This window comes from Equus quagga, unplaced genomic scaffold (assembly GCF_021613505.1).
Source record: "Equus quagga isolate Etosha38 unplaced genomic scaffold, UCLA_HA_Equagga_1.0 203_RagTag, whole genome shotgun sequence".
Lineage (NCBI taxonomy): Eukaryota > Metazoa > Chordata > Mammalia > Perissodactyla > Equidae > Equus > Equus quagga.
Genome location: NW_025798627.1, coordinates 3638294 through 3651119, shown reverse-complemented (window position 1 = coordinate 3651119; position 12826 = coordinate 3638294). Strand labels below are relative to the sequence as shown.

The following is a 12826-nucleotide window of genomic DNA, read 5'->3' as shown; positions in this document are numbered from 1 at the left end:
ATACATAAGGATCTAGTTGACTACTTTTACCTTCTATGTAGAAGTCCATTCTATGAACAAATCTGTTTATTATCCCTAAATCTTTTGACAAATATTTACTTTTTTCCCAACTTTGTGCTTTTATCAATAATGGTGCAATGGAACATTCTGTATATGTCACTTTGTGTACATATAAAAGAGTTTCTTAGCGTAAATATGGTATATATCTAACAGCAGAGTTGCTCAGTCATAAGGCTTATGCCTTTTCAACTATATAAGATATTGTCAAACTGTACTATGAAGAGGCTGTAGAAATTGAAATCTCACCAAATCCAGACAACATGAGAGTTCCTGTTTCTCCTTTGGTATTATCAGACTTTTTAACTTCTTCAAATCTAATAGTGTGAAATAGGATCTCATTATTTGAATTGCATTTTATGATTATTAGCATCTTTCCATAAGTTTACTGGCTATTCAAACTTCAAGCTCTATGAAATGCCTTTTTATATCCCTTACCCATTTTTCTTTTGGGTTTTCTTCTTTTAAATTGATTTGAAGGCATTCTTTATGTATTCATGATATCTTTGTTTTATGTGTTGTGAATATACTTTCCCAGTTAACACATAACACAAAGAAACTCATGCAAACTGTGGTGTTTACCAAAGTACAAATATTCTAAGCTATTTGTGACAAAATATTTAAGACTATACCATCTAAAAATTATTTAACTAAGGACAGGTGAGCGATAATCATGACTTCTGTTTTGTACCCATTTTTGTTTTTACTAATTCCAAAAGCAGAATTCTTTAGTTTAAATGAAAAAACTTAGATTTCTAGAATGAAGTGAAAGAGTCATATCCTAGGCAGAATTTTGTAACAAAACTTACTATTTTATCACCAACCAAACTATGGTAGAAACATCACACTCCACATTAATAGACCAATAATCTTCCTGAGCATCCAGCACACTACACCCTGCTTTCAGAACCAGCTCAGTACCCCATAGTCGGAGGTCACCTCCTACACTAAGAAGGGACCTCACTCCCCAGCAGGTCTTGTTCAGGGTCAAGTGAAGTGAAGTATCTAGGGAAAGTGATTATATCCCTTTGAATTACGCTCCAACTATACAGTGAAGGAAAATAACTTTCTGGCTTTAGTTTTACAAATATGGCAGTTAGAAATGGTTAGGGTCACGGTCATCATGAACAACACGAACGAGATTGTCAGCACTTTGGGATAAGCAGAACATGGCCTGATACGGCTCCACATGCATTTCCTTTAATTCTACGGAGGTTACAGAGGTGGGCGTCCCAGCCACTGGAGGGAGCAAAGCAGTATTTCACTCTGGCCTCCTACATTTGACGGATATTATTAAAAATAAGGAAGTCTTTTGAAAACTTGCCAGTTTCCCTTCAAACTACCCTAAACTTTAAAAGCAAAGCTGATCTAACCATCAGGAAAGAAAATACAATTAGTCAGTCTTATGAAAGGGGCTATCAAGTTGGCAGTGAGTACCAATGACCAAATTTCAACTTTCTTATCTGATTTCCCAAATCTAAACTCTCAAAACCATAAAGTAAATAAATCATGTTGAATCTACAAAAGGGGACAAAGCACATTTTGAGAAAATAATTTGAAAGAAAATATAAATATGACCTCTCTTCTCCTCTGGAGGGGTAAGCTGGAGGGATAAGCCCTTCTGTTCCATTCTGTGAGTGGGACATTCTATTCATTGGCCTCTACAAACCTTTCCCTTCTCCCATACCACCTCCTTTACCAGTAAAGTAAAAACAAAATCAAACAGATCTCAGAAATAAGAAATGCAATCTGAAATGAATTCTCTCTAAACCAGCACCCTACATCTTCAACATGAGTATTCCATAGATCTTTAAGAATAAAGGAGATATCTTTAGGCAACCAATTTTGGCATATTATTTGCTAAAATGCTCCACAATATCTGATGACAGGAGACGTTCCACAAGAACTAGCATTACTTACCTCAGCAGCATAACAAGGTCTGCATCACTTGAAAGACGCACCAATCCTGGGGTCCCTTCAGTTCGAATAAATTGGATCTTCTCCCTATTCAAGCAAAGAAACAGCTCAAAATATATGTGGTAGACTTTTGGGACATAACTCAGTGCTTTAGGCACCATTTTAAAAAAGAATACGTGGCAGCTACTGTGTGATAAGCCAGGAATACACATTCAAGAGACACGGTCCTTGTCTTCAAGAAAGACTTCGTGAGCATCAACATCACCCAGTTCTAACATTGCAAAAAAATTCTTTTATCAGTTTCAGCATTTTGCTGCTCAAGTATATTATAGGTAGCAGGACCATCCAACCAATAAAACTCAGTGTCTGCTTTGAGTTAAAGCCTCTTGTGGGCTTGACTCTAAGCAACAGTCTAGACCATTCAGGTTGATTCCCTGTCATTCCAAAAAGGAAGTGTGTAGGGATATTCATCTGTTTTCCTGAGGGTATACCTCTAAATTATGTGTGATGAGCACATTCTCACTTGGAAGCATACAGGATCTATGCTTTTATATATTCAACACAAAAGAATACGGCTCTTTCAAATAACTGAAAGCTTGAAACACTTTCAGTTACTACGGGGGTGAAAAAGACTGTGTGTAGATTCTTGCAAATGTATATATACTTATACATACACATATCAAACACAACAATGTGAGATACTTCTATCATTATTTTATTATAGATATATGTGATAACACCAGTTTTTTCTTTTTGTTTGCTCAGTCATCATGTCACTATTTTTAATTCTTTCTATGAATACAATTAAAAAAAATTTCTTAGTTGCTTCCTCTCATTTCAATCACACTATTTCAAAGCACACCATGTTAATTTTTATGCGAATTATAAAAAATAAGAACATAAACTATGGTACTGAAAGCACTACATTTGACAGGAACATAGGGGCCAACGCAAGTATGCCATTTTACTCTAAGTGCTAATGCCACATACTCTGACTCCTGTATAATGTAAAATAAAATGTCAGTCTCTGATGTAAGTATTTATTTAGACTTAGTTCTTATCTATAGAACATCTTGCTTTTCTGTCTGATATTTTCAAAAAGTTCCACTGCATTTTATATTTTCAAATTCCAAATTGTCTTCTTGATTGCTTACAGGCTTGAAGGCAATGAGAGGGAAGGCAAGGTTTAACTGTTGAGATGAAAAATTTCCTAATGCACAGAAAAGTCAAATGATTTGCCCTCAGCCACACGGCTTACTAGGACAGAGTTCAGTCCTCAGCTCTTTCTGGCTAGATCCATTTACACAATATGTTAGCTTATGAAGCATCTAATCTTTGGTATTGCCACATTTCCTTTCCTGTCCTTCATTGCCAGTAGACATATATACCATGAATGGCAGATGTGCATGTAAAGAACCGGTCCAGAAGAGAAAGGCCAGCCTCTCTGCTTAAAGTTATTTCAGTTTGAAGGCTCAAACCAGGTAGAACATTTTCCCTCAAGTGTTACATTCACATGTGTGAAGCACATGACGGCAACCAATGCCCCTTATCCGGTGAATGATTTTTTGATAAGAGATTAAAAGTTGGCTTAAAGAAGCTAAAATAGAGAAGAGTTATCCTGTTGAAAAAGTAAACAGTAACTTAACCAAAGAAGTACTCTTATAAGGGTCAGTAACAATATGTTTTGATCTTGAAGAATCAAAAGCTATCTCCAACTAAGCACAGCTTATCTCCTTAGTCTATCATCACAGCGAATCCAGGCGAACAGACCCAAACCAGAAAACAGACAGCGGAGTGCTCGCCTCCACCTCCCTAACTGGAGCTACAGAGTGGGCTGAGGGAGGAAAAGACAGCATGCTCTGGACTGCGGCCCGAACGCTTCCTGTGAATAAGGAAAAGATCATAGCTTCCTGAGTCACAAGGATGACAGGCTGAGGAAAGGAAAGGGAAAGACACCAGAGGAAACAGGTCAATTGGGAAACTTTTCATCACTTTCCAGGTCCTAACTATCAGGCAGCGACGGCAACTGGTCTGATTCTTCAGGCGAGAACATACCACAGGCAGGCTGAGACTAGTTTTCTATCAGGCAGCTAATTTATCACAATGACAGGCTATGGGTCATATGCTTCCAGGAACAAGACCCTGGAACATGTTATCTGATGTACATCGTACCACTAAATACTTTTCTTATATTCGTTCATTTTTTCAGCAAATGTGTTCTGAGTACCTACTAAGTGCTGGGCACGGTACACACCCTGGGAATCCAACAGGGTGTAAGACACAGTCCCTTTCTCAAAGAGTTCATGGTGCAGTGGAGGAAAGTCAACGGGCAATTCTAGGATTATATGAAAATATTTAAACCGTTCCATTCACTTAACTGAACTCTTAGGCTGTATACCCACTCCTACAAAGTCCTTTCATGTAGAAACAAAGAAAGCATTGGCTTACTGACTGTCCAGAGAGCAGGTCAAGGCTGAGGAAGAGAGAGAAGTCAGCAGATAGCCTCAGAAATGTCACCAATCTTTTCTGAGAAAAAAAAACCCACACAGGAACTACTTCTTCGTTATCAGGAATTTGCCTAATGTTCTACAGATCAGTATTTCTCAAACTGGTGTCTCTGTCGACTAGAAATCTGCAGACATAATCTCGAGTTCTGCGAGAATTTAAAAATTTTGTGTTTTCACTTTGGTGATCCAAACTGCTAAAATTGAGGTAAGCATATTTTGGATAATCTGGATGACATTTACAACTGAACACTGCCATGTAACTTCGGCTCCCATGTTTGCATTTACAAGACAGCTGGTGCCAAGTGACCAGAGATGAACTTTCAAAGTGCTGGTGAGCACGTCCTTAGTCAGCAGGGCCTTGACGTTAGATATAAGAACAACAGTCCCCATCTGCCTCTCACACACAATTCTTTTACCCATTAGAAAGGCAAACCTTTTCTTTTGCAGTATTAATTTGCATAATGAAAATGATGAAGTGAGGCAAGGTCACGCTTATACATTGCCAGTTAGGGAAGTGGAGGGGAGAGCTCAGTGGTGTGTTTTCTGGTTTGGTTCTGTTTGCCTGGATTCACTGTGATGACAGACTAAGGAGATAAGCTGTGCTTAACTCTTAGAGATAGCTTTTGATTCTTCAAGATCAAAACATATTACCATAGGCTAAAGAGAAAACAAAAGAAATGGATTTAAAAAGTAAACTATGGCTTTATGCTAAATATAGCATAACAGATGTCATGGCTTATTCTAAGAACAAAAATTTTGTAATAGTTTGTATATAGAAAAGTGGTGGTTGGATCATCAAGGGTAATTGAATGGTGTATTTTTTCTTCAGTATTGTAGTTGGGGTATAGTACTAAATGAATTGACTTGTGAAAAACAATGAACCAGTAGACAAAAATAAGCTATTTGTTGAGAAGGAGAAACGATGACCATGATAATGCATGTGACGGACCATCAGATGCAGTATCAAAGGAATCAAGTCAAAAATAAGTGAAACAAAAAGCACAAATGTATCTTTCCACTGACAATGGTCTCAACATTGTGATGTAGCTTTTGAAAAACAAAATTTTCTCACATCAATATCATTAATTCAGTATTTTTGACTTTTTTAGTTTTTGCTTAATTTGTATGTCTTTTTGTTTGATAGTTTATAAAAGCTGTAAGGATAAGAAGTTTATAAATATCTTATATTGGTAGGCATTTATATTTCATTAAAATAAAAGTGGTTAAAGTCAACATTGTAGATCTGCAATATTTCTTCTACTTTTAGAATGAAAAATAACAGATCTGGCTCCTCACGAATTTCCGTGAGTGCCCCTTGTCTCTGAAATAAACATAACAAGTTTGAGAAATATTGTTAAAGATACATATGACTCTGATTAGAGGGACATTTAAAAGTTACACTAATGTGTTTACTCGAGTTTACCTTACACATTTATAGAGTCAGAAGGGATCTGTGACAGTCCTGTAATTTCTTTCTCTGCTGCCTTTTCCTTAATGAAGAAATTCTACTCGATTTTAGCGGCTTATCATGAGGATAAGATTATAGTCAAAGAACATGTTATCATTCGACCCTCTGCAAGGGTATGTTCCTCTCTGTGCCCCTGAGAGCACATTCAGCACTTCCTCCATGGCACCTTCTTACTCCTCCACTCAGTTACAACTTAAGTTCCTATTAAAACGTGAATCTCTCAAGGGAAAAAGCCATTCTTCCTTCGTCTTTGTGTCCCCAAATACCCATATCCTGTGCACACAAGGAGTGCTCATTGAAATATAAACCGGGCACAAGACGAGTTAATGTCAAAATAACCAAGTTGGCTCCTAACAAATTTTCCTGAGACCACTCACTGTTTAGAATAAACTAAACTATCTTGCTATCATTTTTTGTTGTGGCTGAGAAAAAGAATCAGAAGGCTGACAGATTATTTACTAAAACAGAACCCACCGAGGGAAGTGCAAAGACAGGTAAAGAGGCACTCTCTTAATAAGAAAACTCACAGCTGTTATAGCAAGATGCTAAACTGTGACAACCTCAGAAACAAGTTGGTAGCGATTGCTGTGTCTCAGATGCTCAGAATATTTAGACCTTTGTAACCACTTCCTCCAGTGCACAGAATCACCCCAGAAGATCAACTTTAGCAGAAGATCATTTGAGGACAAAGAACACAGTCTCAAGACCGGAATTCCCACAGAAAATAATCTCATTGAAACCAACCAACATTTTGGTGAAGTTAAAGAAGAACACGTGGTCAGAAACAATCAGAAGCAGCCATGCTTCTAAACCACAAAACTCTCTGGATTGCAGACTCTGCACACACATGGTTCAGTAACACCTTCAAAAATACATATGTTGTTTAACACTGCGTGAGGGCAATTTTGGAGAAATCCCCCATGACTTCTCTAATGGTGTAATGTCGAGAAAGGAGAATTAGCATTGATCATTCATACTCTTTATTACAGTCACAGGGCATGGTCTGACCCGAAGGATGGAGCCAAGCAGTAGAAAGAGCAACTTTTCTTTCTACTTTCCATTATATAGGTTAGATTTAGAAATATAGGTCCATTATGGTCACATGATTCTTGTGGACACATAGAAGTGGCATCAGTCAGTCATATGTTTAGGGGCAAAATTTGTTGTAAACAGATATAAATCAGCTCCCTTGCTAAAAATTTAGAGTTAGTTAACTCTCTTTGCTTGTTTCCTCCTCTTGAAATAAGCATAATTATAGTACCTGCCTCATAGGGTTGGGGAAAGGATTAAATGAACAAAAGCAAATAAAATAGAACGGCATGGAACCTATTACATAGGAGCGCTCAATAATTTTTATCTATTGAGTATATTATTAAGTAGGCCTCCTAATTATTTATTCCTTTTTCAATAGACAGTATGATCTATTGAAAATAGAGCCAAACTAGATGGCTGGTGACCAACTCCTTTTTCTGTTTCTGTTGTTAGCAAGTTGTTTTAATCATGCTGTTTACCTTGGTTAATTCCACAAATATTTATTGAGTACTTCTATGATATGCAGTAGATAAGACATTGGCCTCTCTATAAACCTGAAAAAAATGCCGTGAGTACCAAAGAGATAACGCATATGAAGGCTTTACACTTCTCATAATTTAATAGATAATAGGAAACATTATTCTCAATCAATCAAAATTCTATATAAAGCAAAACCATTTTGGACTCCAAAAAGGAGTTTAGTTATTACACACAAAAACATGTGGTTATAAGACACCTTACCTAAGGCATTTTAACAGCTTGAACCTAGAAGCCCACCATTATTCTGAAGAATTAATACCTAGAATATACTAGAACGTATAACTAGAGGTTTGTATTTTCTTATGTATTATAATATTTTATTAAGCATTTGTTAAGTGTTTTAACTAAATATATAGTCAGGAATTGATACTATGTTATATCTGCCTGCAGTTTTATTTTAAAATAATTATATACATAAAAAACTCAAACAAATTGGTTACTGTGAAGTAATTAGAATGGACAAGCCAGTTAAGCAGCACGTAAAGCGACAGATAGGGAGAAGGCAGTATTTTCTAAACAGTGATATAAAATGTCAAGGCAAGGGAAAAAAGAACTTGAAGCACCAATTTCTGGAAAATAGTACTACAAAAATTAGTAGTTTCCTACATTTTGGCAGTCACTATTTAGAAGACTTAAAAAAAAAAGCCCACTCAAAACAGAAACAAAAACATAAAATACTTTGGGAGAACCTAAATAAGAAACTTTCATTCAGTTCCTAAATAAATAAACAAGAAAATTTTATTGTAAGAAATGAAAGGGTTGAATACTGGAAAAATACATATGGTTGTAGAAGAAAAACAGAAAACTATAAATATTTTAATTACATCCAAATAACTCAAAAATAAAAGACAATTCCCATCAAAATCGCAACATAATTTTGTGATTGTTGAGTTTGAATGAAAATCATTATTTAATGGGATCATCATTTACATTTTAAAAAAAAACTTCAGGTGTATATCGTTATATATTCCAATTCCTGTGTAGATCACACCGTGTTCACCGCCCTTAGACTAATTACAATCCACCACCACACACATGTGCCTAACCACCCCTTTCCCCTCCTCCCTCCCCTGGACATAATTTTAAGAGTTGAGAATATTATTCAAAATTCCATCTCAATACTCAGAATAATATTATGTGCTAGAGAAATTTAGCCAAGTTTTCAAAGTAAATAATTGTTATGTTATCATTTCCTGAGATCTAAAATGACGTCTTAGAATATACAAAGATGTATAAATTGTTCTATTAAAAGGGTAGATTCTGTATCTTTATATATGCGATTTTGTGTAATGGAAATGTAGTTACTTGCCCTTTGAGATAAATAGTTTTATCAAGTTTTTCATTGTTTATCATTAAGCTATCATTAAGTCCCAAATATACTGCCCATGAAATTGATTGATTTACCAAATATTTCTCACTCACTCTATGCAATATAAGATATGCGGATTAAAAAGATGAGTTGAGATATAGACCTTGACTTCATGTTGCTTACACTTGCTTTGGCATGTATAAGTACATAGGAATGCATATGGTAGAAGAATACAAGATGTTTTAAAACATTTTAGCCACAGATGGTACTATTATGCCATTTCTATTGTAAATTATAAAAGTCAGACAAATAGGATACCTTATTTTTAGGACAATGGCACTCTGCTGGGTCTGGAAGAATGTGTTCTATAAAATGTACCCCCAAGGATTGAGAGTAATAACTGATTCACTGGGATATATTAATAGTGTCCCATTGTACGTAAGACAATGTGCATGAAACAAGGAGATTTAAATTTTACCCAAGTTAATTTTTCTGAAGACAGTTTCCATGACTACCAAAATCCACTGAGAGAGACAGGAAAAAATTCCTTATTGATATAGAGGGGATGCATATTTTGTTTGCTTTGTAAGAAACGCTTCTGATTCACTAATAACTTAGCAATTAATCTAAATATATACGTAATAAGCAGATTCATTAAAAACCATTTTGTGCTATCATAAATGATAATGCATAGTTCTCTATGATTTTAGAAATGGCTATTATTGTTTTGGGTTTGGGAAAAGCGCTGAGGCTGGATTCAGCGGTGACATTTTTCTTTGGTCCACACTGAGTCCATGTCTGATAAGCTACTGAAGAAGACGATGTTTTGCTGAACTGTTTTCTTGATAAACGAAATAGAATACAGCAAAAATCAATAGTGGAACAGACATACCTAAAACATGGTTATTCTTCATGCTAGAAAATGGTTTGAAAGCCCTGATGGAACCACTTGTTAGCAAGAAAAATATAACGTTTTGGAGAAATATCCAGTGGATGAACATATTTGTACTTTGGGAAATCTTTCAAGTTACATCAGGGAACTATACTTATGGGAAGACAATTTAACAAATACCTGGATGTAATACTTTAAAAGAATTTAAACTAATTTTGCCTATGAGAGTTCTTCTTTTGGGCCTTTTTTATTTTAAGTGATTGACTGTCCAGTTGTTTTAAAGTTAATAGCTATGAAATTCCATGCATGGAAGACATGAAATTAGACATATACATGATGTATATGTCAAAAGCCTGTATACAACTATAAATTAGCATGTCCATTCAAATAAAAATAAGTCGCAATTATTCCTTCTGCAGAAGCCATGCAATAGATGACAGGTTCTAAGAATCTGTGTTCTTTACTGTCCTAGGTAGCAAAATCCCAAAGCTCTCATTAGATCTACGAGATTAGCTGCCTGCGAAGATGTTTTAATACACCTTTGGAGGGCTTCTGAAATGGCTGTCTCAATGACACTGCCATGACGTTTCGACCCTCAGAAATTTCTGATGAACCATGAGCCGGAAGGCTGAGTCCTCTGTGTAGGCATGGAACAATGAAGGCTGGTTTCATCTTACACATGTAAAAAATTGTAGAGCAAATCTTCACGTAGGGCACAGTGTGAGCCCAACACTAGAACACCTTCCTACACGGAAGTTAATCATAGACCACAAGAGCCCCTTTCTGTATTCTAACTGTATTCAGAGTCATGTGGTTCCATTTATTCATAGTCCAGTGTCAGGAATGGTGTAGAGAATCAGAGTAAATCTACGAGCAAATTACTTTAAACCGAGTCCTTGTGATGCAATAAAGAAGTGAAGGACAGACTACTGATATAATATTAACTTAAATTTGTTGTATGCTTACTTTCACTTATACAATACCAAGTACTTTAAATATATTATCTCATTTAATCTTCAAAAGGACTCTGCAAGTTAGAAATTCCTATTGGTGTTTTACAAAAGAGGAACCTATCACTTGGAGGGGTTAAATGCCTCATTCAAAGTCACCTGGTGAGTAAGGTGCAGAGCCAGAATTCAAACCAGGTCTGTCTGACTCCACACTTAAACTTTTCTTTTTCTTTCCAGTTTTATTGATATAATTGACATACATCACTTATAAGTTAAAGGTGTACAGCATAATGGTTTGACTTACATATATTGTGAAATGATTATCACAGTAAATTTAGCTAGCATCCATCATCTCATATAGACAGAATAAAAAGAGAAAGCAAAAAGAGAAAAAAACTTTTTTTCCATATGCTGAGAACTCTTACGATGTACTCTCTTAGCAACGTTCATATATATCATACAGCAGTGTTGACTATAGTCCTCATGCTGTACACTACCTCCCTAGTACTTATCCTGTAACTGGAACTTTGTACCTTTGCACCTTTTGACCACCTTTCTCCAATTCCCCCTCCCTTCACTTCTCAGACCACAAGTCTGATCTCTTTTTCCATGAGTTTGTTTTTAGATTCCACATATAAGTGAGATCATACAGCATTTTCTTCCTCTGTCTGACTTATTTCACTTAGCTTAATGCCCTCAAGTTCCATCCATATTGTTGTAAATGGCAGGATTTCCTAGTTTTTTATAGCTGAATAATATTCCATTGTGTGTATGTATATATACGTGTGTGTGTGTGTGTGTGTGTGTGTATCTATCTCACAGCTTCTTTATCCATTTATCCATCGATGGACACTTAGGTTGTTTCCAAGCCTTGCCTATTGTAAATAACACTGCGGTGAACATGGGAGTGCAGATATCTTTTTGAGTTAGTGTTTTCATTTCCTTTGGATATATACTCAGAAATTGAATTGTTGGATCATATGGTAGTTCTATTTTTAATTTTTTGAGGAACCCCCATACTGTTTTCCATACTAGCTGTATCAGTTTGCAATCCCACCTACAGTGCAGAAGTGTTCCCTTTTCTCCACATCTTTGCCAGCACTTACCTCTTATCTCTCGTCTTTTTGATGGTGGCTATTCTAACAGGCATGAGGAGCTATCTCATTGTGGTTTTGTTGCATTTCCCTAATAACCAGTGATGTTGAGCATCTTTTCATGTACCTGTTGGCTTTTGTCTATTTGCTTTGGAGAAATGTCTATTCAGGTCCTTTGCCAATTTTTTAATCAAGGTATTTGTTTTTTTGCTATTGAGTTGTATACTTCTTTACATAGTTTGGATATTAGCCCCATATCACATATATAGTTTGCAAATATTTTTTCCCATTCTGCAGGTTGTCTTTTCACTTTGTTGATGGTTTCTTTTGCTGTGTGGAAGCTTTTCAGTTTGATATACTTCCATGTATTTACTTTTGATTTTGTTGCTTGTGTTTTACCTGTTACATCCAAAAAATCATTACCAAGGCCCATGTCAAGGAGCTTTTTTCCTATGTTTGCTTCTAGGAGTTTCATGGCTTCTGGTCTTACGTTTAAGTCTTTAATCCATTTTGAGTTAATTTTTTTGAGAGGTGTAAGACAGGGGTCTATTTTCATTCTTTTACACATGAAAACCCAATTTTCCCAGCATTATTTACTGAAGAGACTGTCTTTTCTTCATTGAGTATTCTTGGCTCCCTTGTCAAATATGAGTTGACCATATATGCTTGGGTTTATTTGTGTTCTTGCTCTGTTTCATTGATTTATGAGTATGTTTTTATGCCAGCACCATACTGTTTTGATTACTATAGCTTTATAATATAGCTTGAAATCAGGAAGTGTGATGCCTTCCACTTGGTTCTTCTTTCTCAGGATTGCTTTGGCTATTTGGGGTCTTTTATGGTTCCATATACATTATAGGAGTCAAGCCTGAACTCTTAAGATCTATATTCTACTACTTTCTAGGAGTCAGTATTAATGCTGGTCTTTCAGTGAAAGACAGACCAGGACTCTCCAATGATCATTACTACGTGGTATCAATAACTTATTTTAATCAGGTGTTCTAGAAAATTCAGTAATTATGCCTATGTAAATGGTCCCTAAGAAAATAATAGTTCTAAC

At 35.8% G+C, this 12826-nt stretch overlaps 1 protein-coding gene across 4 annotated transcripts in view; it reads right to left on the bottom strand.

The window, feature by feature from the left end:
* Positions 1–12826, bottom strand: part of LOC124233480 (E3 ubiquitin-protein ligase HECW2) — a 218417-nt gene that overhangs the window by 52321 nt on the left and 153270 nt on the right. For all 4 annotated transcript variants that reach the window (XM_046650597.1, XM_046650601.1, XM_046650600.1 and 1 more), the window contains exon 17: positions 1978–2061. In XM_046650597.1, coding sequence (XP_046506553.1) covers positions 1978–2061 — 84 coding nt within the window. The remainder of the gene's footprint in view (positions 1–1977; positions 2062–12826) is intronic.